We start from the raw sequence: 23621 nt of genomic DNA on the forward strand, positions 1-23621 counted from the left end.
CTTCAGTGCGTCTTTAAGTATCCAGACACACCTTGAACTTCACCGCGCCCCGCAGACGCAGTGACGTCATAGAAAGGAAAAGACAGAAATCATATGGCTCTAACATTTATAATACTTTTGTCTAAAAGGTCCGACCAAAAAGTCCTTGCGGACTTGTTTCCGTTGGGGTCCTTGAATTAATTTCATAGACATATATAGTAGCAACTAAACAGTTCAAAAAGCAACATAAAAATACAGAGAAAAATGTATGTACTATGTACAAAAAGAAATCATGAAAAATCCTTTATCACATCCTTTAGCATATCATGTAGATAACGTATGTGTGAAATGTGAAATATTCATTATATTGGGCAGTGGTGTAAAGTAACTAAGTTTTGAGTTATTTTTACTTTTACTTGTAACAGAGTCTTTTTATATTATGGTATTGCTACTTTTACTTAAGTAAAATACCCAAGTACTTCTTTCCACCACTGGAGGGGTCTAACCTCTTATATAACTCTTTGGGTCCAACGCATGCAGTGCTCATGTTGTCCTCCTAGTGGCACTGTGAGGACGCACAACACGGCAGGGAAGAAGATGGCGAGAGACCGCGCTTCACGATACGAACACGTTGTTGCGGAAGAGAGGAAGCATTCTGTCAGTTAAAACCATAGAGTTATAAAACGTTCTATGATATATTCGCTGGATAAGGATTTGTGTCTCTAGTTTAATCATAACTGTCTGTTGCAAGCACTGAAATAAAGTGTTAGTGTGTGAGCGCTCTGTATGGTTTGTGTTGTGCACATACTTAAGGCTAGTATGGTGTTCTGAAAACTGACCAACGTGCACTTCTACTCGACCATTACCTCAATAACAATGGACAAAGGTATCGTTACCGTTTTATATAATATTTATATGCAAGCACTGGCGGTCTAATCCGTTCCCGTTCCCTCAACTGATCTCGTTCAACCTAGCTTTCAGATCAAGAAGACTATCGTAGTATTGTATCGAGTCTGACTTTTACTTTCGTATCTACGAGAGTCTTAGCGACCACCCCCCAGTTTGCCCTGGAATTTCACCAGTAAAGCCCGTATTTCTCTGAACATGTACAAATGCAAAATATAAGGTACTTAACCGCTTGCCCAAAATGTTAACTAGGTGTCCGGCGTGTTTGTGTAATGTATTAGTCCATAGTTTTCAATAAAGAAATGTTTTAATCCCGTCTCTGGCCGATTCTGTCGGAAGTTACCAATGGGTGGTAGTGACGGGGCGCATCCGGTGAAAGCCGGAATTACACTCAATGTAAACAGGAAGTAAACGATGGGGGGAATGGCGTTTGGCCACAGACGGGATTAAAACACTTCTTTATTGAAAAATATGGACTAATACATTGCACAAATACGCCGGACACCTAGTTAGCATTTGGGGCAAGAGTACCTTATATTATATGTTCGGAGAAATACGGGCTTTACTGGTGAAATTCCAGGGCAAACTGATGGGTGGTCGCTAAGACTAGTCTTGATGATGAAGACTACGTTTAACCCAGATTCGGCACAAACATGGGGTTGAATTCATTCTGCTGCTATGCCACCAAAATGTGGAATGCCTTACAACAGCCATAAGAAAGTGTGACCTTACCCTCCTTCAAAACCGCCATAAAATAGCACCTGTCTGCAATTTGCAACTAGTCCTATAGGTCCTAGAAAGGTCTTCTAAGCTTAACACACCTGAAATGACCCCTCCCCCCTGTTTTATGTACATATACTTTTATTGCTACCAGTGTTGATGATTTCTTGTATGTCTTTAAATCATACATGTCATACATGAATTGAATGCATTGGACCATAATATAAATAAGCCCTTAGGACATTTTGTGTTATCCTTTTAGCATTATTGTATACTTGTACCTCTGTACTATTTGTGCACTGTTAAAGTATTCAATCAATCAAACCCATTGTAGAGCCTTTACCTTTAAGCCTACTGCGAGGGGCAACTGGGTTGAGTTTAGTTAGACGCGTGCATGATGAATTCAATGTCCAGAGCTGTTGTATATTTTCGGATATGTCAATCCATTTATTGCCCATAAATCATAGATACACAATACTCAGACAGAAGCATTGAATGCCGACCTGTACAGCACATGAAACACGGTCAAAAACTGTGTGGCTTTTCCCCATTGCCACCTGGACACAATCACCCACCAACCAGGTATAAATGGGTAACCACCCCCTGTGGTGGTTGCCATGGCTACTGACCATGCCACACCTCTCCTGTGGTGGTTGTCATGGTGACTAATAATGCCACACCTCTGCAACATAAGGTAGATATTAGGGCCACCCACTGTGATTTAAGAAGACATCAGTGTCAATATCACAAGGCCACATCATTCATTTACATATAACAAGCAAAATAAATATAAAGGCATTTTGGCTCCAACACCCATACTACTATCAAAAGTGTATAAATCATGACAGCACTTGCATGTTGCATCATTTGCATGGCAATCCTGTATTTCAAGTTCTGCCAACGGAACACCTGGCTGATCCATTTACTTTGCTTTGACATATGTTTTCATCCACCTTCAGAGTCAGCAGTTCTCCAGGGAGGTTTCCTACTGGCTGACAAGCTGTGTCAGCCCAGATCCCTGTCTACCATTCAGAAAGGTGACTGGGCTGCGGTGAGCACCCCCATCCTACAGGCACTCGGTGAACTCTCCAGACAGGATGACGGCAGCTGTGATATGAACTCAAGCGCCATCCACTGGAGCAAGAGGCTGGTGTGTGTGTTATGGTGCAAGCTGCTGTGTGTTGAGAATGGAGAGGACGTCGAGACGGGCTGGAGGGAGAACCCTTTCTTCACACTCCAGAGCGGTCTTCCTGAGGTCAGCCGTGTTGTGCTGCTAGAGCTGGTGAAATCAACGGGAGCCAGTGAGGTCTTTGGACAGTTCCTCCTGGGGCTTCCCCAAGCTCAGGTCTGCACTGAGCTGGGAAGGCTGGTCGAGCACGTCGCGTCTAGCCGCACTACGGAGAAGGACATCCACCTCCTTCTGGACGTGTGGTGGGAACTGTGGAGGGGGAAGAGAGGAGGAGAAGATAACACGGAGGAGATTTTCGCTAATCAGTTTGCTCGTCTCTCCTCCCAGGGTAGTCCCTCCTCATCTGATGGTCCGTCTCATCAGATCGCCAAGAGGATCAAGTTAGATTCATCAGCTCTAAATCCAGCAGCAGTAACACTTGCATCCACCTCTGCCACCAGTGTTGTAACCGTTCTCCTACATGCGCTGATGGACATCAAAGATCATCTGTCCACAGCAGACCTCTGTTGCAAAGCTCTGTCCATCTGCCTCGACACTCTCTACACCTGCTTCCTCATAGACCAAGCAGCCACATTGTCTGCTGTAGACAAATTAAATTTCATTGCTAGGGTTGTGATGATCAGAGAGAGAAATCACATTAAACTTAGCTCTGAGCTTCTCCTGGAAGCCCAGAGGGACCTGTCGGCATCTCACAGCCCAAGTCCATTTAGATCCTGTGGAATGACCCTTAGCCAAGCCCTGAAGATTGTAACTGAACTTACACAGTGTTGGCAAGACAGAGGGCTGCTGAAAACAAGTGAAAGCGGTGGTCCTAGTTACTCAGCATTCAAGCTTGACCAAAGTATTCAAAGAACCCTCAAAGCCATGGGCAATGGGAACATGACATTACCCAAGACTATGAGTGGCACAGATGATTGTCAGTCCCTCATGGAGCTGAAGCACACACTCAGAGGGCTACTGGAGTCACTAACATTCCCCTCTATACAGAGCAGCCCTGAGGTAATTGCTAGGGTAACCATGGCCATCATTGACTATCGCCTGGAAGATTACGCTGACCTTGCTGTGCTGTTTGCTTCTGAGACCAGCTGGTCCATACACGACAAGCACTGGATGGAATGCCTGGAAAGGAACCAGTCAGCCTTCCAGCAGCATGAAACACTGATGAAACTAGTGTCCACGCTCGCTGCTAAATTCCATAGTGACTCTGCAGATGTAAGCCAGTGCAGAAGACTGATGAAGATTGTGGTAGACATTTTCTCAAAGCTCGCCCTGGAGGACAAGAACAAATCACTGGCTGCCATACTGGGAATCTCTAATAAAGGGCTGTTTGGCTACTCCCTCCCCGGCGCAATAGCGGACGGATTTGGACAAGAACTCAACATGGCCTTCAACTGCATCATTCAGGGAGGGGGCGGAGCCTCTGCGGCGGTGTTGCAAAACAACCTGAACACGGCCGTTGCCTTGATCGCCAGAGTGGCGTTTCAGAATCCCGAAGCCACTTTAAAGAGTTGCTGCCATGCAGCGGTGTTCAATAAGGGGGCTTTCTCTCTCATGGCGAAGATCCTGCAGCAGCTACCTGGACTGAGAGCAAAGCGGAGACGGGACGAGGCACAACAGAGCGATGAAGAGGCCAGGAGCCTGCTCTGCAGTTGTCTGCAGGAGACGATCACAACCAAACCGCTGTCAGCCAATGAGAGGGAACAGCTGCTCAGGTTCCTGGTTCTGTTGATGGAACCCGTGATCGAGGCTGAAGGAGAAGATAGGAGGCAAAGTTTTCTCTCCATTCAGGAGGTTGTGGGAGACTTTGTCCTCCCTCACCTGTACACAATAAGTGAGTATACTGTCTGCTTCTGGCTTTGAAAGATCTGGCCTGTGTTGAAAGCAGTGATGGAAGAAGTACTCAGATATGTTACTTAAGTATATAAAAATACCTATGAGTATGTAAAAGAACAAAAACGAATAAACAAAACGTTTTTAAAAAAAAAGAAAAAAAGATTGAATTTATGAATGGAAAATTCTTGTCTGTCTGACCAAATAACTTGGTACTGATGTCCACAGAATGTGGTCCCATTAGCCTGGAACTGAGTCTCCAGCTTCTCCATGCTGCCTTTTCTCTGGACCACCATGATGCAGCTTCTCCACATTGGGTCTTGGACTGCTCTCCATTTCCCCTGCTTTACACGCTGGCCCAGCTCCTTAACCAGGCCATCAGGTAGGTGCTTAGTCTCATCAAGAATACATTTTATTGTCACATCACAGGTTTGCGTTTACAGGTGTAAAGAGGTTTGTGAAAAGAGAAGGGGGGGCAAGGAGAGTAACAGAAAAGAAACATGTCAAAGATATCTACATATATACACATACATATACATACATGTAGCATAAAATAGCAACAGATATAAACTATATATACAAGAGGTTAGACATACAGTAAGGTGCTAAGAAGTGGCAACTCATCGGTAGGTCCACATAGCAGCAGGTACAGTATGTACATGAGGTTAGACATAAGGTGCAAAAGAAGCAGCACATCAACTAGTCCACTTAAAAGGATCCCTGGATAATAAGCTTTATATGCCTTAATACATTATAATTGCCCTCTATAACTAAAATTAAAAACACCTTAATATTGTATTTATTTTAGAAACAGTTCATCTGTTACTCAAGAGAAAAATTGCAAATTGATGATGTCATTTGTCCATGTGTGGTCTAGCCCTTCAATGTATGGAATGCATGTGCAAATAAGACATATATTGATTTGATGCTCATATCAACCTTAGGAAGTATTAAGTTGTTTTTTTATTTACACATGCATTCCATACATTCCATAGGGCTGGACCACACATGGACAAATTACATCATCAACTTGCAACGGGCATTGTTGTCCCGCTTGAGTAAAACATTAACTATTTCTAAAATAAATACATGATTTAAGGTGTTTTTAGTTATAGAGGGCAATTATAATGTATTAAGGCATACAAAGTTTATTAGCCAGGGATTCTAAGAACTTTTAGAAGGCTGGCCGCATAAGGCAAAACTTAACAGGTAAAGATCCACAAAGGAAAGTAGTTTGATTGATTGAATACTTTATTAGCAATTTACAAAAAAAAAACTAACAGGAAAGTACAATTCAAGTCAAGGTCAGCTAAGAGGATTTAAAACCCAAGAAAGCCTACGGCTTGTTTCCATTGGGTTCCTTTGTACTCAATTCATAGAGACATTTAATGACAGACAGATATACACTACTATGCAAAACAACATAAAAACTGTTTGAAAACAGAAAAACTAAAATATGTACAGTAAACACTTCGAGGGGGGGCTAGGCTTTGACTTTTACAGGGGCCAGTTTCAAATTGCAGCCACCTGTAGGTACTCTTTTAGAGCGGTTTTGAAGGAGAGTAGGGTTTTACACTCCTTCACAGCTTTTGGTAGGGCATTCCACATTTTGTGGCATAGCAGGAGAACAAATTCAAACCCTTCTGCACTCAACATAAGGAAAAACAGTCCGTCAAAGAAAGTGTTCTGGTGTGGCAGGCCAGCCAGCCTGGTGAGAGGCGGTGGTGTTCAGGCCTTGTTCAACAGTCTGACCACATGACATGTACTTTCTGTTTGAATGGTGGCTTTTGTTTTCTTTAAGCCTGATTTATACTAAAGTTGCGCGAAGAAATAGCTCACTATGTGTCACGCTGCAACATGTGAGCTTGTTGATTGCCTATTTTTGATTCTTCTTGGTGTGTGACACCCGTGTGTACAACTAGTGTAACTCAGGCTTTAGTCCTCAGGCTTAATTATCATCCTGATTTTCATAGCGCTGTGTCAAACGTGCTTTACAGGCCAGAAAACAATACATTTAAGAAAGGACAGTAAGCAATTATGCCCCAGAATAAATTAGAATCAAGGTATAATAAAAAGAGTGATGAGGACCCAAGTTCGAATCCAACTCCCATCATACAGTATCTTGCATGTTTCCCCTTGATTTCCTGTCTCGTCTCTACACTCTGTCTAAATAAAATGTCCAAAGATAATCTACACACACATACTGTATATATAGAGCATAGCAGTGGCGGCCATTTTGTTTACTGGCTCTGGTTCCACAGAAACATTTTCAGATATTCAGCCCATAGAGTTTTCTGAAAATATTCATAATTATTATTATTTTTTATTTTTTTAATGATGTACTAAACATGTACTAAAATAACCCTCAACTTTTGGAAACTAAATCCATGTTGTTGGGACCACCAGATGCTGGGACCAGCCGCTAGAGGACGTTGGACACCATCTGTCAATGGACCTCAAGGAGCCTCTGGTCTCTGTGCTGACCGTAGTGGCCCAGGCGGTGGGTCGGGAGGTCGCGTCTGCCCCCAGTACCTGGTCCCGGGCTCTCTTCTGGCTCTACAACAAGGTTGAGGAACTGGACTGGACGGTCCGGTTCCACCTGAAGCCTGTGTGGGGGGAGCATTTCAAAAACGAGGCGCCATCATCGCTGCTGGCTGTATGTGATCTGCCTGAGCAGGTAGGATATAGAATGTAGATTTTTCCTGTGTTCGTTGTATAACCTGTTAAACTTAAAACTGGGAAAGCATCTGTGTCATTTTAGATTTAAGCTATAGCACAATTGGTTGGCTATTCGAAAATAGCAGATCTAGATCTGCTATTTTTGAAAAATAGTGAAAATTTGTGCAAATGAATATATTTTTAGATGGGGGTTGGCGGCCAAGTACATATCATTTTGGGGGTCCTTGACATGAAACGGTTTGAGAAACCACTAGCAACACAAGTTTTCCAGAAAAATGTTTTAGATTTATTTTGTTTTTGGATTTAGAAGACATTTGTAGGATCAGCCTCAGGTCTTATTGGGTTAACCAACAGAAGATGCTTATCATTTTTCTTTAAAGGGTAAGCAGCACAGGAAAGTCCCACACACTGTCGTCATTTACAGAAATCTTTATTGCAGAAATGCAATAAAGATTGTTGTAAGTGAAGACGGTGTGCAGGACATTCCTTATTCTTTGCGTTGTCTGCTTTCTACTACACACATGTCCTGGTAGGTGAGCAAAAGGATACTCTTTTGCTACTTTTGCAAATCTTCTCTTTTAGGGGTCCCTGGCACAAAACATTTTCAGATGGGGGGGGGGGGGGGGTCCGCAGCCTAAAACATATCAATTTGGGGTCCCTTGGCACGAAGAAGTTTGAGAACTACTAGAAGACATTCGTAGAATCGATCTCAGGTTTTAATGGGTTAAAGGGTAATCAAATGAAAACAGTGATGTCCACATTATAATCTTTACTTTTATTCCCACTCTCTAGGAGTGGTCTGGTCTGGAACTGGCTCTGTATGGCCAGGGAACCGGCCTGTTGGCCTGGGTGGAGTGTTGCTCCATATCAGACAGCCTCCAGTCCACCATGCTGTCCTGCCTCTCCCTGGACCAGCGTCAGCCAGTCCACGTCAACATGTTCAGCAAAGGCCTGCTGGTGGCCATCACCCAAACCCTGCCCTGGTGCTCCATCTCCGAGTGGACCAGGCTTCTCAGAACCTTGAGAACATTGCTTCAGTCAGGCCAGCTCCATGTTCCATATTCCCTGGAGTATGCAGACTATCTGCCCCTTCTGAATCTAAGGGAGTTCTCCTGTGAGCTTCGGCTGTCCGTCCTCCTCCTCCGTGTCCTGCAGTTCCTCTGCGGCTCCAGTTGCTCCGACTGGCTGCCGGCAGAAGGCTGGGCCTATGTGGGGAGGCTGTATGCCCATTCCATGAGGGAGATGCTGGAGTCGGTGAGAAGGAAGCTGCCCCTCACGTCATCCAGCACATCGTCCGTCTCTCCTAAAAGCGTCGCTACATCTGACTCCATCTCCACATCATCCAAATCTCCCAAAGCAGTTAAGGACCCACCAGGTCCGGAATACGTTTCCCCAGTGAAGTTGGCCACCACACCCCAGGCAGCCATAACCATACCTAGCTCATCAGAACCCTCTGTCGCCACTCCACCTGAGGAGGAGCAGCAGAAGAAAGGAACAAGGACAGCTTGCAGCCAGGAGGTTCTTTTTGTATTGAGCCAGCTTTTCTGTCACGTCCAACATGCTCAGGTCAGACATATTAATTTATCAACTACGCAATGCCAGGGTTGTTTTCACATTTTGTTCCACTGACCTAACCGTGGTTATTCATGCACTGCATTAACGTAGTCATACTTGTCAGACTAACACACTGTATATATTGTTTTAATTATACATGTTCTGACAGTGAGTTTTACATCTACAGTATGCCTACTTATGTCTCTAGACAAAAATCACTGGTGGTATTATCTTTTAACCACCTTATATACTTAGTTGAAGAGTCTTAGTCAGGCTGTCATTGTTTCCCTCTACACTAAATATATTCTCTGAAAAGCAAGCTTACGCTGCAACGCATTGTGAGCTTGTAGATCGGCTATTTTCACAGAATGTTTGCCACAGAATAGGGATGCTAGGGTTCATGTAGTTAATGGTCTCATTTGTTTCTCAGGTCATGATGCCAGGGGGGCAGTGTGAATCTCTGTTCCTGTGTGCCCTGGAGATCCTGACTCACTACGAGGCGGTCATAGCTGCCTTCCCAGACAGTTGCAGCCACTTGGAGATGGACAACACCAGGCACTTCTTCTCCACCATCACAGAAAACCTAGAGAGCAGAGAAATGAAGGCCGTCCTGCAGCAGAAGATAGCTCAGCTCATGCTTTCGGTGGCGTAACACAGCTCATGTTCTTCCTCTACTATTGGAGATTCGGAATGTAGAATTCTTGGTTGTCATATTGTATTTTTTTTTCGGAATCTAAGAATTGTTTGACTTAAGCCTAATTTACTTACGATGGTTTCGCTCACCGATTGAGGCTTGTGCAGGGCCCGAATATTCGCACGACAGACATTTCGTATCTCATAAAAGTGACAGGAGGGGACCTCCCTCTGAACAACACACACCAGACCCCCACAACGGTAGAGGAACTCTCCGAGAGGCCAACCTGTGGCCGGTAAATTCCTGTCAATTAAAACAATTTTGGGTCCTAAATATGACTAAATTCCAGAAGATAATAGGTTACATCAAAGCATGTAGTTAAACTATTTAAAAACGTTGCTCGTCTACTGGACAAATACTACTTGCTTTTCTGACCGTAATGACATCTAAAAGGAAGGCATCAAATATGCGAATCCTCTCTATTTTCATTGAGCAACACCATCGTACAGGAGCATTAATTAGGCTTTTGGCACAGTTGGTGCATCACTGGGTGATCTTTTTCTCAGACTAAAGCCATTTCACTTGCTTTTCTCGATACGACACATCAATGAATCATGTCTGTGTAGTATGCTTCATTGTTTATTTCAAATTGCAAATATGGAGTGGTTATTTTTGTCTGCAATTTCTTTTTCAATAAAGGCAGTTATATTATTCATAGTGTTTTAAAACGAATTTGTCAGTGGATAAAAGGCACTTCATAAAATATATCTAATACAGCAACAAGTACAAGCATAGTAATATAGAAATGGTCTTGGTGCTTTAACATTACTGACAAAATCTCCATGACGGGATGACCTGAGTGTTAGTCTCTTTACAGTACATTACGATTACAGCACAAACTACACATACAGGACATGGTCTTGCTTTAAAAAGCTGGTAAGGCCTACAATGTTAAAAAAAAGTGAGAAACGGATGCTCAGCTGAAGAAAAAAAGACTTCCCTTGTCTTAATGCAGGTTCAGTTCATTCTACTAATGGATTGAAATAAGGATAACTAATATCAATTTGTGTGTGCATCTCTCTATATATATACATATACAGTACTGTGTGAGTGTATGTATATACATATATATATACACACACACTGTATATATATTAATATACAAGATTAGTGTCTTAAGCCCTTCTAATGAAACAAAACACTTGCATAAAATACATGTGCTTCGTGACAATGAATAATACTTTTAACTCAATCTGGATTTCATAAAGTGCGCTGCACAAAACAAAACCAAACAAATCAAAGCTAGAACAAACCAAAAAAACTAATGACAACAGTAGCAAGAAACTAAGTGAAACAACTGGCTTAGAAAGAAGACAATCCATAATTTTATTTTTCTGGGAAACGATTTAAAAGAAAGAATAGATGATGTTCATTTTGACTTTGACTTGTCTGTGTCTTCAACCTTCCCTCTCGTCTGTCTCTGATAAAGCCTGTAGGCTTTCCTACATAGGAGACTAAACCAGTAGAGCTGAGGAGCCAGGAGAGTGAGGCAGGCTATGTTGCATTGAAGAGGCAGATGGAAGGCCACCTTGTGCAGGGGAACGTCATACTTTAGTCCATACATCCAGTACATATAGGGGAAAATCAGGATACGACAGATGAAGAAGCTCAGTAGAACAATGACACCATTGATCACGTGGAGCACTCTGTCTTGAAGGCCCAGCTAGACAAGAGTGACAGCACAAAGATTGGAATTAAAAAGGCATGCACACATTTTTTACGGCTACAAATTTGGGCAAGATTTCAGCACTAACAGAGCCCCCATTCACTTCCAATATAAAATGAAAGTTAAATATTTCAAAAAGTATGAAGCATATATATGAAAACAATTAGTGGAGGCAGTAGTTCTGTGGCCTACTGGCAGTGTGTGCACCAGAAATGTTGCGCTGATCAGTCGAGCGGTTTGCAAGATTAGCTCAGAACACACCGACAGAAAGATTGACTATCCCTTTTATAGATTGCTTATCCCTTTTATAGATTGCTAGACTCCTGCAGAGCCACACTATAAGACTACACATAATAGTCGATTATACTTTAGCATTAAGTGTTAACAAAAGCCCATTCATTCACTGTACATCCGTGTTGCTTGAAAGATAACATCACTCTTTTTGGTTAAAAAAAAAACAGTTATTGTTGGCAAGCGACAGTCTTACGACAAATGATTAGGCTTTTAGTATTTACTCCACAGAGGTAGAGTAAGGCACCAACAGGAGTCAACCACAACAGCCAGTAGGGACACTTAGGCCCAGAGGTGGGGTATACCAGTCATCATCGGATACTTTGGCCAGATGTTTACCTGAATGAGGATCTTTCCCATGGAGATGAAGGGAGTGCTGAACTCTAAGCAGAAGATACAGCCACAGAAGAAGTCTCCTATATCTCCTTTGACGAACTGTAAAACAGGCAGCTTGTATGTGTTAATAAATGTAGCTGCACACACACACACACACACACACACACACACACACACACACACACACACACACACACACACACACACACACACACACACACACACACACACACACACACACACACACACACACACACACACACACACACACACACACACACACACACACACACACACACACTCTGTGTATATCATTATGTACATGTTAACCATAAGGGACCCAATTAAACTCTGTGTACTCTATGTACTGTGTGTGTGTGTGTGTGTGTGTGTGTGTGTGTGTGTGTGTGTGTCAAGCTGACCTCACCATAGCCCTTCTGGGTGCAAACATTGATGCATTTACATTACGCAAACAAGCACACACCAGGGCATACACACAAACTCAAGACGCAAACAATGCACGAACAGGAAAGAGACAAAGGAAGATAGCTTGTGTTATGACAAATCAGAAATGAGTTATCTGAGAATTGAGAAAGATTTAATATTTGTATTTCTTTTTGTCTTGTCATAATGCTTGTTGCACTAAGGTCCTGGAGTTCGTCTCACTGAATACTTGTACGGCATGTAGATCTGAAGACAAGTCAGGCAAGTCAAGCAAGTTAAGCAAGTTTTATCTTCTATCCAAAAGATAGAGTGGAAAAATCACCGATACAACATACACTTAAACAGAACATGTCTAGTTAACCAGCATTCATCTGTCCATATTACAGTATACTGTATCTCCATACCTGTAGACCACTGTTTCCCAAACAATGGGTCGGCAACCATTTGTGGGTCACCAGTAAATATCCCTTTTTTTACAACCACACGTCTGTGTGTGTGTGTGTGTGTGTGTGTGTGTGTGTGTGTGTGTGTGTGTGTGTGTGTGTGTGTGTGTGTGTGTGTGAGAGAGAGAGAGATATGGAGAGGAATAGATACATCCTCACCAGAACGGCGGGCACGAAGATGGCTAGCAGGACCAGGTGATGAAGAATTAACAGCCATTCTTTGCAGACAAACGTCTTCGCCGTGTGCAGCGAGTGACCTCTGCACGCACTTTCGTTGCCTTTGGCCTTCTGAAAATGGTAGTGGCTCAGGTACATGGCAAAGATGTCATACGCCATGTAGGGAGCTCCAAATAACACGAAGCCATCCACCAACCAGTGTCTGGATGTTGTGAAAAGGCAGAAAGAGTGTTTTAACCCGTTCAATCCGGGGACAGAGACATTCAATCCGGGGACGCATCTCTGTCATTTTAGATTTCTTTGGGCTATTCAAAAATAGCAGATATACTGTACAAGTTTATAGCACGGCACCGAGTCTTGTGCTATGAACTTGTAGATCTGCTATTTTTGAAAAATCGTGAAAATGTGTGCAAGCTATTTATATATAACATATATATATATATATATTTTAAGCGAGCGTTCGTAACTCAAATCTTTGCTTCTTTGCGTCCCTGGAACAAAATGTTTTAGAAATGTTCGCTTCAAAAATATATATATTAAAATAAATAGCAGATTTACAAGCTCATAGCGCGGCACTCGGTGCCGCGCTATGAGCTTGTATATCTGCATTTTGAATAGCTAAAAATCTAAAAATGACACACATTCTTTCCCGGTCTAAATGGGTTCATTATGATTTGTCTGTAGCGAGTTAAAAATGTGTATAAATTCCATACATGAAAAACGACTTCTACTGTAATGTTACTGTATGAACCTACCTGTCAGTCATTACATCCTTGCAGGAGGTAATGATGACTAGTCCAGCAGCGGTCGCCAATGAGGCATGGATGGCTGAGACCAACCTAACAGATGAACATTGTATAATAATGGTCAGTGGGGGGGGGGGGGGGGAACAAAACACTATTTTGTGGGGTTGCCAACTGTCCCTTGAAATACAAAATGGTCCCTTATTTGGACAGTAAAATAAGTGTCCCTCATTGCTGTGGTTCTCTAACCTTTTCAGACCGGGACCCCCAAAAATGATCATATTTTTTTAACTGGGGACCCCCCACCCTGACAAGCACTTGGAATTGTAGGGGTTGAGGCATTCAATTTTGTTTGACTCGGTTCCACAGATAAACTACATATGTGAAAATATCAGGTCTGGGCGTTGTGAGCTGTAGATCAGCTATTTTCATAATGTTTGCCTCTTTCTTACATTATTTGACAATTTGGCAATGTTTGACCAGTTTTTATAGATAGTTTGTTGATTACTTCTGATGCAGTAAATGGTCTTTTTATTTAGGTATTAAAAGGGTCTTAAAAGTCCTTAAATTGTCACTTCACTGTCATCTGGGGACCCCCCAAAATCATGTGGTCCCGGCTTACAGGTTGAGAACCACTGCCAAACAACTTTGGCTCAAACAACTCATATACATACTTATATAATCCATGTTGTTAACCACTTAAACCCTATAGACTGGGTACACTTTGGACCTGGGTTGTCTCTGTACTACTTGTTGATAAAAAATAATAGCCGACGCGTTGTGAACAGTGGTGGAACAAATACTCAGATATTTTACTTAAGTAAAAGTAGCAATACCACAATATTAAAATACTCTGTTACAAGTAAAAGGCCTGTGTTCAAAATGTTACTAAAAGTACACAAGTATTGGCAGCAAAATATACTTTAAGTACCTAAAGTAAAAAGTACTAAAATGTTTGAAAATAGCAGTAGATCGGCTGTTTTCAAATAGCCTATATGTATCAAATAGGGCTAAAGTGGTTCATGTATGTTTTATAATATAATGATTTATATCTGCAAAGTAACTACGAGTAAAACGTACAATATTTGCCTCTGAGATGTAGTGGAGTAGAAGTAAAAGTACTGAAAACTGGAAATGACTCTAAGTAAAAAAAAATACATAATGATAAAACAATAAAACACCTCAAAATTGTACTGAAGTAAAGTACTTTGAGTTGAGTAAATGTACTTAGTTACTTCCCACCCAACTGGTTGTTGTGGACTTGTTGATCGACGTCTCCCTCATTTAAATTTCAGGTATACAGTGGACAACCCCACCAGCGATTAATACATTACCCTATTTATTCTTTCAAAAGTTCAGACGGTTTCTTACCTTTCACTAACGCAGACCACATCTGCATCACTCCAGCGCGTAAACGACGATCTGAGCACTTTTCTCAAGGTTATAAAGAGACCGGGGAAAAACACAGCCCCACATGCTAGGATCGTAAACATAATTATCGGACATACAATGATGTTCCACTTCCATCAGAAATAACGCGACAGCGTGGCGACAGAAAAGGGACAACTCTATACTAATAATGTGTTGCCCTCAGAAGAACTCTTCTGAGTGAAGTTAGGACTTGTTGATCCAAACGCCTAGACTGTTGGACCTGAGATCAATGTCCGACAGCAATAATACGTATTCTACTAGTAGCCTAGCGCTCGCCCGTTTTTGCGACGATGAGCTACTTGTTGAACAACTTCCCTGTTATTATTATGAAAAGCCCACGTCATCAGAGAGGCTGGGTTCTCTGTCAATAGACATAATCGGCGGTGTTGCCATGTTTTGTGAGAGAAATGAGCAACTAGTCTATGAAAACGAATATCTCAAGAACAGATTCCGAGCTCCGCAACTGGCGAATTCAAATGAAAACATCCCCCCCGCCCCCCCCCTTTTTTTTGCTGATGGGTTCCAAGATTGATGTTTAAGCCTAAAAGAAGCGAGCCCTTCGCCCTTGAAACATATTATTTCATTGGCTATTTGAAAATGGCTGATCTGCAAGCTCACGAGGTGTCGCGACGCGACGCGTTGTGAGCTCGCAGATGGCTATTTTCCCCCAAATCTTTGAAGAAAAGAAAAAGAGAAATATATTTTTAAACATTTCAACAACACAAATCTCATATGGGGGGGTCCCTGGCATAACATATTTTCAGATGGGAGTCCGCAGACAAATACATATTAATTTGAGGGTCCTTGATATGAAAATGGTTGAGAAACACTGGTTTAAACAACGTTAGGAAGCAAGGCAAGCCCAAAATAAGGAATTTCACTTTAGAAACAATTGAGCCCAAAATAAGCAACTTCACTTTACAAACAAACCCGCAACCCGCAAATACCAATATTTACAAGCAACTTTACAGAAAAATAAGCCCAAAGTCGCTTATAATAAGCCGACATGGCAACACTGATAATGGGTTTCGCTCAGCGCTCTGATCCGGTCTAGAGCCCGCCTACTGCAACTGTACTACTGTGTCATGTTATTTCCGTATCCGCTCTAGTCTAGACGCAGGCCGGATGCGGATGAGCAACCTGCAAAAGCCAATTGGGTTGGTCGAACGCAGTAAAGAAGTGGGATAACCCTTGAATAGATTATAAATTGCACGAATGGTGACCATAACTAAGATTTTGTGTGTCACTTATAGCCTACTTTTAGGATAAAGAATGTATTAAACATGGGAAAAAATATTTGATTTTATTGATGATGAAACAATAATAATTCCCATTCAGCTTCTCACTGGCCTTGCTAAACAGTATTTCTCAACAAATAAGTAGCCTATTATTTATAATATATAATATAACCATTTTTAATAAACAATAATAATTCAATTTATTTTAGGTTTGTTTCATGACGTATATAGTTCATTATCCATTCATCTGCTCCACTATCTCCAGCAGTTGAATAACCTCAGTCTTGTCTGTTGTGCACTGGTTTAAAACAAGATGCCTGTAACCACATCTGTCCAAAACCCAGTGCAGGGCCTCTCCTGTCTGCTCGATGTATTTCTCAATGTTCCTTCCTCTCAGCTCGCCTCCATAGGTGAACAGCACCACAGTGCTCCTCCAAACTCCATCACCTAAGACACTCAGGTACTTCTCCACTGCTCTCCTGTCCCTCTCTTTGAAAGAGTCCACAGGGATAGCCAATATGAATGCCAGTTTACTTCCTGGGGGACAGAGGGAAGGGCTTCGTCCAATCTCCAGCTGGACCTGTTCTGGCTGGGCCAGACCAAACAGACTCCATCCAGGGGTGTCCACCACTGTCATAGTCCACCTTGACACGTTCCCGTCAGCCACAGCACACTGGACAGTCTTTGTGCCAGTGTGAAACGACTCTCTGTCCAGGATGAGGTTTCCTGCTGAACTCTTTCCAGATCTTCTCCTTCCCAGTAGGATGAGACCTAGGCCAGCTCTCATAGCAGGTGGCCCTGTCAGGAAGCCTATAATAATACACAGCAATGGCTTTCAAATCAATTGTAACTGGACACACTTTATTAAAAAAACTAGCTTTCTCTTGAAAGTGTAACACGTCCTGAGTTCTGTTTTTTTCTGTTTGTTTGTGTACAGCCTCTTCTTATAAAACCTGGTGTTGGCACTTGGCACATACATTTTTAACAATTCCAGGCCCATTTCTAAATTGCTATTCATTAAAATAGTTCTGGAAATTACTGTCCCATTACAACTTCTGGTAGCCATGAAAAACAATTGAGTATTTGTAAAGTTTCGGTAGAGAAATCAACACTGTACTGTAAAAGTTCAGAGTACTGCTCATCGGGGTCACAAACAATCTTTTAATGAATGCTAACACCAGTGGTGACTATTCTGTTCCATACTTATTTTTTAACTTGAGTGCAGCATTTGATACCATTGACCACAGCCATGTCTTACTGTAACTAGATTATAGCAGTGGTATACAGTATATGAAACTGCCTTAAAGTAGTTCACATCATACATGAATAATCATATTATTTTTTTTACCAGGTTTTCACTCCGCATACATGGTACAGAACTTACCTCTCGACAGAACTGTTGGTCTCGAGGTCATCCGCACCTGCCTCGGCATCCCATCATGCATCACTGCCATGTCTGCGTACTCTCTGCCTCCCTGCCACCTCCGCTCTGTCTTCCTCCTCAACTCCTCTCTCAACAAGGTGTACATCCTTTGCTGCACCTCAGTGGGTCGCATGTTGGCCTCCACCATCTTCTCTATCTTCTGCAACATCACCTGCACCTGACGCCCCGAGGCTGTGTCCTGGCTGCTCATGACATGGTACCTATTGCCACATCTCTCCAGAAGCCACTGCAGCATCCTTCCCTGACTTTTTATATGCATTTCTATAGGAAGGTGTCCTGTCAAATCAGTTTTTAAAGAACTTAATTGCATTATAAAGCATGATATGTTTATTTAATAAAGTGTATTTAAAAACAAAAACCTATGCATACTCTACTTTCAAATCTCCTCTGAATTTCTGTTTGCTCCCATATTGATTTCAAAACTCTAATCTCACCTATAGAGCAGTTCATGGTTAAGCTACTACCCATCTCAGTGAGTGAATAAAACCCTAACCTCTGTTCTGCTAGCTCCGCATGGGTTCTACAGCCCTGCAGCAAGCTAAAAACCATGGGTGAATTATTATTATTATTATTAGTAGTAGTAGTAGTAGTAGTAGTAGTAGTAGTATCACAATCACAATTGTTATGGTAACATTGAACAATGTAATGATGTTTTACAATTTAATTTAATTTGATTTAATTTCATGCATTACCTAACTTATCTCCGTGGGTGAAGAGGATCATGGCTCTTTGCCAGATGGTTGTCTCAAGCAGCCTCAGGTGGGCTTCCATGGTCTCCCACTCGCCCTGGCTGAACTGGGATGAGGTGGGAACCACCAGCAGAATGGCATGTAGCTCTGGTTGGCAGAGAGCCATTCCTCTGCACATCTCCCTGGCGGTTCTGTGTGGGGTGGCATGCCAGGACGACCAACCTGGCGTGTCAACCACTGCTACCTGCTTACATCAGTGTTAGTCACAGTCAAAAGACAAAAATACATACAGTACATTCATATTCACCAGTGGTGGACAAAGTACTCAACCCCAGTCCTCGAGTCAAAGTATAGATACTCCTGGTCAAATATGACTCAACTACAAGTGAAAGTTGCTCTGTCAAATTTGTACTTGAGTTAAATACTTGAGTACTTGAGTATAGGTACAGGTAAAAAAATACCTGTACCTATTTAGGATAAAAAGTAGTAAAAAGTACATTTTCTTTATAATATCATTGCATTGCTGTATTGAAATGTAGACATTTTTCCCTGAAAATTCATATTTTCAAGACATTTCCCCAAAAAATATCAATAACAGTTAAAAACAGCTAAAAAAAAAGCAGTAATGCCACATCACAATACATCGCAATGTATATCTGCTATTCACCCTGTATTTTGTTTTTTAATATCCACCTGCTTCCCACAGATCCAGCCTGTCTCCTTGGAGCTGTGAAGAGTCTCTGTAGAAATCTGGAACGCTCTCCTGCCCAGAATGGTGTTTCCTGCAGAGCTCTTCCCACTCTGTCTCTCACCCAGTAACAAAATCACCAGCTTGGACAAGCCTGCGTCTGGACCCAAAAAATATGTACACATATATACAGTACAATACAGGCCCAGCCATATATACAGACAGAAAGTTCTGTAAGTGTAAACGCATACAAATCCATACATACATTAGTTTACATCACAGTAACTTACCAAAGTAGGCTGGACTGTAAGCTGCCATTTAAAACTGCCTCCAGTAGTCATTCAGCTGAGAAGTAATGATCACATTTTCTAGGAAGTCCTATCTTTATATGGGTCAATGCCTTGTTTTGACCATTTCTAATATAGAGACCTCTTTTCAATTCTGGCTTGGCTAACCTCTTCCCTTTAACTGACGCTTTCACAGCCTCCAGTCATTTGAATAACTCAGCATGGTCATGCCATAGCTTCATAATCACAGTTCCAAAGTTCACAAGGGAAAATTCTTAGGAAGCAACATAATGTCAATAATGAACCAAGTGAACAAACAACTTGGGATTATAAATGATATAATGCTGACTCGCAGAGAGGCTATTCCCATCTACTTCCTCTAGATATGTGACTGGCATAGTAATTCAGTGGCCCTGTATTAGTTGTGTGACTGTACTTAGGGCAAACTAAATAAAACTGTTAATTTGTTTTGTATTCTGTACTATTCATTGATTTATTTTTTACTAGAAATAGGCACATCACATTGTTTTATGGAAGTATCTACAACTCTGCAATACTCAATGGATCATTGAATGAAGATATTTTTCTTCTCTGGCGCTCTATAATAATAATAATAATAATAATAATAATAATAATAAATATAGCTGCAAGCAGGGATACAGGGGCCAAGGAATGAAACAGAATAGGCAATATGCAAAAGGTAATACAATACGCATAATAAGCCATAGAAACAGAATAGATTGAACTTGAGACAAAGCAGCCCATCCAAATAACAAATGAGCATTCTGAATAGCTGAGCAGAGGGCTGAAGGATTGTAGATATTGTAATGTATCTCTGTATCTCTGTATTGTGTTGCTTATAATGCAGATTTCAAACTTGTGTCACAAATACTGTTATCATGACAAAAGTTTGCAATTTATTTTACTTCATCCTTCAAAATGTGTCACCATAGCGACAATATGTGGTTAGTCGGTTTCATATTCCGACAGTGGATGTCGGGGGTGCCCTTATGCCACTGTAAGAAGTGCCCAGCATTACATAGGCAATTGGCACTGGGTGAAAAAATGGGTTACAAAATCGTGGGAATAAATAAATAAATAAAATTGAAATTATTTTGGGCCGATCTACAAGCTCCCAACACATCACAGCATGTTGAGCTTGTAGATCGGCAATTTTCTTTTCTTTTCAGTCTTTAATGACATGCCCAAAATTGGGAGCAAAAGGGCCATCCTTGAGGACAGGAAGAGATGAAGTTCTACCAGCTAAACTAGTTTCTTGTTTGTCAACTTTAAATAGTTGTGGTTTCCATTAAGGGGAACAGGTACTGTATGTTGATGAGAACATCTAAGGTGAGCCAACAATGGAAAAAAACAGATAATTAAGTACAGTACATGATGAGTGATTAAAGGGCATGACAGGATTGAAAGGAATGCAATGTCACAATAGTTTGATACAAAGGTGCCTAAGTTTGATCAGAGGCGAGGAGGAAGTGGATCAAGGGTTTCCATGAATTATGATTGTGAAGTGCTATTATGGTTGTTATTGGTATTATTAGACACTTTTTGAAACACTTTCTCTCAACTGATGTAAATAAGCTTTACTTGACTAGTTAGTTCTGCCCTCCTTTGCCTTGGTGCTCTTTCTCAACAGATGACATGCCATCTATTTTTGCTCTTTTCCTGCACCATTTTTCACTGTGGTAACTTAAAATGTATCCATTGTCTTAACAAAAGGATTGAACGGCTATTTTGACATTTTCAGGGCATCTTGTTGTCTTGTTGTCCTCACATGATGCAATCATGTCCCGTACATGATTGCATCACAACATACAATACCACAAATCTCTTGCAACAAATTAATGAGCATGTCATCCCGACACTATGAGTCACCAAAATGATTCGAACACATTTCTTAAGATTCAATTGTATATTTTAGAATATATTTTTACATTATAATGAAAAAGTATACAGTAGGCGATATTTTTCTTTAAAAAGAAAAAGAAAAAAAAGAGTGCCACGGACATAGACAAGTCTTGCCACGGACATGTTTGTCCATGTACAGACATGTTGATGATCCCTGCTTTAAACCTAAAATATAAAATAAGCTACGTATCACCGGAATTTTGTTTTCAAAGGTTAATATTGGAGGTCATGGTGTTGTTTATAATAATAATAATAACAATAAAGACCTTCAATTATTTCAACAGGCAGGCTCACAGGCTGCTGCACTACCAATTGAACTAAAACTCTGGCCACCATCATGGTGTCTGTTGATGAACATAAACTCTTGCCTTCTGTCATGAACCAAGCCCCTTTTTCATTAACTACGCTATCAGTGGTTCACAAACCATTTACCAATAGAGAAATTTGATGTCTCCTCAGAACCGAAACTAATGAAAATAGCCGATCCACAGACTCACAACGTGTTGCTATCCGAAAAGTTGTGAGCTTGTAGATCGGCTATTTTCACAAGGAAATACGTCATACATTGAAAATAAATACTTAAGAATTTCATGTTATCTTTAAAAAGTGTGCATGCGTTATTTGATTATGGTCATGTTTTTAATTTAAATTAAGCCTGCATAAGGCAAGACTCGACCCGGGGACCTTGTGACCCACAGACAGTGACATTACCACCTGAACTACACCCAAACTGTGAAGAGAGAAAAGGAACCTATGCAGCTACCAAATGTTTGTTAAAATTCCGTCATCAAGACAAAAGTTTGCCAAATGTTTCACTTCATCTCTACAACATGGACAGATCCTAGTATTCTAATTAGGTTATAGTTTCTCCGGTATCCTTTCTACCCATTCAACTAGGAACAGTCCTGTTTGAATTTGTTGAAAAGCAAAGGTTTTTCCTTCTGTCATGCGCCATTCCCACATTTAAAACAAATACTGTACTGTCAAAATGCCATTTCATCTTGTCTCTATTTAAGTGCACATACTGTAATTAATAAAGTCATGAGTTTTGTTCAGCCAATCACAATTGAACTGGATGAGTCAGGGTTTGAGCCAGGGTCCTTCGTACTGACAGGAATACACTTTACCGACTGAGCCTGGAACCACTGAACCATGGCTCATGGAGGCTTCATTCTTTCACATACTTCTCCTCAACAGGGACTTTAGATAATAAATTGCTCATAAATCCGGGGAGAAAAACGGGTTTAAGTGTTTTTCAAACTGCTCAAAATGGCAGAAAGTCTAAGGGTAGAGCTTTCTGGTCAAAGAGACAGATGTGTTCCTCATGAGTCAAGGCACATGTGTAAGCAAGTTGCATGGCTTTAGGCCAAATGAGGCATGACTTGCCTGTTCTAAGTTTGCATTTTTAAACGATTGCTATAGCACCCCCATTTGGCCAATTGGAGTAAGATTGTTTTCAGTGATATTTGGAATGACCCTCTACCATACTCCAAAGTTTCATACAAATATGACTCTGCATGTATGTGTTAGGGGAACTGCAATTTTCTCCTAAAAGCATTTTTTTTACTTAAAATCAAAAACCCAACCTTTTCTTTAGATATTGGTCCAAAGTTCGTGTTTGGAACATTTCATGCACATTGCTCAAAAATCCCAGGAGTAGCTTGATTTGAACAGTTTTTCATATAATTCAAATTGGTGGGAGATCTAAAGGTCAGAGGTCATAGGTCAAAGTGACACATCTGTTCCTCATGAGGAGACGCGTTTATGTGTATTGAAGTTTTATTGCTGTCGATCAAACGGTTCATGAGCTATGCCTGTTCAAAGTTTGCATTTTTTGCTATTTGCTATAGCGCCACCCTTTGGCCAATGGTTGTGAGTTTTGTGTCTTCGCCGTTTGGCATAGCCCTCTACCATATTGCAGAATTACATAAAAAACGACTGCCTGGTTAAGCCAGAACTGCAAAAAGTGGCGGAAGAATACAGTGCAGTTTCAAGAAGGTTCTCGCACACATACATACGTGCTTGGCCCCTTAATAATTGTGTCCCCTTTAGTTTTTGGGGGCGTTTGCTACATTACACACCCACTTCAAACATGAAGACTAACATCCATAATCACACTTAAAGCACAAGGAAAACTGTACCAAGCAGCATGGTGGCTCACAGTGTTAAAATGTTCTCTACATGTTCCTAAGCTCATAGGTTCAAATCCAGACAAGGGTGGCCTACTCTTTACTGACAAAGCATGTTTTGAAGACTAACAACACTTAACG

At 41.3% G+C, this 23621-nt stretch overlaps 3 protein-coding genes across 3 annotated transcripts; 1 reads left to right on the forward strand and 2 right to left on the reverse strand.

Annotated features, from left to right (window-relative positions):
• Positions 1-584: 584 nt before the first annotated feature.
• gemin4 (gem (nuclear organelle) associated protein 4) lies at positions 585-10204 on the forward strand. The gene is made up of 6 exons (XM_084065365.1): positions 585-865; positions 2565-4625; positions 4853-5006; positions 7031-7301; positions 8096-8869; positions 9288-10204. Exons 1-6 carry the CDS (start codon positions 856-858, stop codon positions 9507-9509), a joined length of 3492 nt encoding a protein of 1163 aa, XP_083921491.1. The 5' UTR covers positions 585-855; the 3' UTR covers positions 9510-10204.
• Positions 10205-10853: 649 nt separating this feature from the next.
• Positions 10854-15388, reverse strand: LOC311051020 (TLC domain-containing protein 3A-like). Its single transcript, XM_084065366.1, has 5 exons — positions 15023-15388; positions 13664-13747; positions 12891-13110; positions 11848-11943; positions 10854-11214 (listed from the first exon to the last, which is right to left on the reverse strand). Exons 1-5 carry the CDS (start codon positions 15142-15144, stop codon positions 10921-10923), a joined length of 816 nt encoding a protein of 271 aa, XP_083921492.1. The 5' UTR covers positions 15145-15388; the 3' UTR covers positions 10854-10920.
• Positions 15389-16555: 1167 nt separating this feature from the next.
• LOC311050553 (GTPase IMAP family member 4-like) lies at positions 16556-17999 on the reverse strand (the record flags this gene model as incomplete). The annotated part of the gene is made up of 2 exons (XM_084064639.1): positions 16556-17130; positions 17705-17999. The coding sequence occupies 2 exons, from the start codon at positions 17997-17999 to the stop codon at positions 16556-16558; spliced, it is 870 nt and encodes a 289-aa protein (XP_083920765.1).
• Positions 18000-23621: the final 5622 nt, after the last annotated feature.

This window comes from Gymnoscopelus microlampas, assembly GCF_963454915.1.
Source record: "Gymnoscopelus microlampas genome assembly, chromosome: 8".
Taxonomy (NCBI): Eukaryota; Metazoa; Chordata; class Actinopteri; order Myctophiformes; family Myctophidae; genus Gymnoscopelus; species Gymnoscopelus microlampas.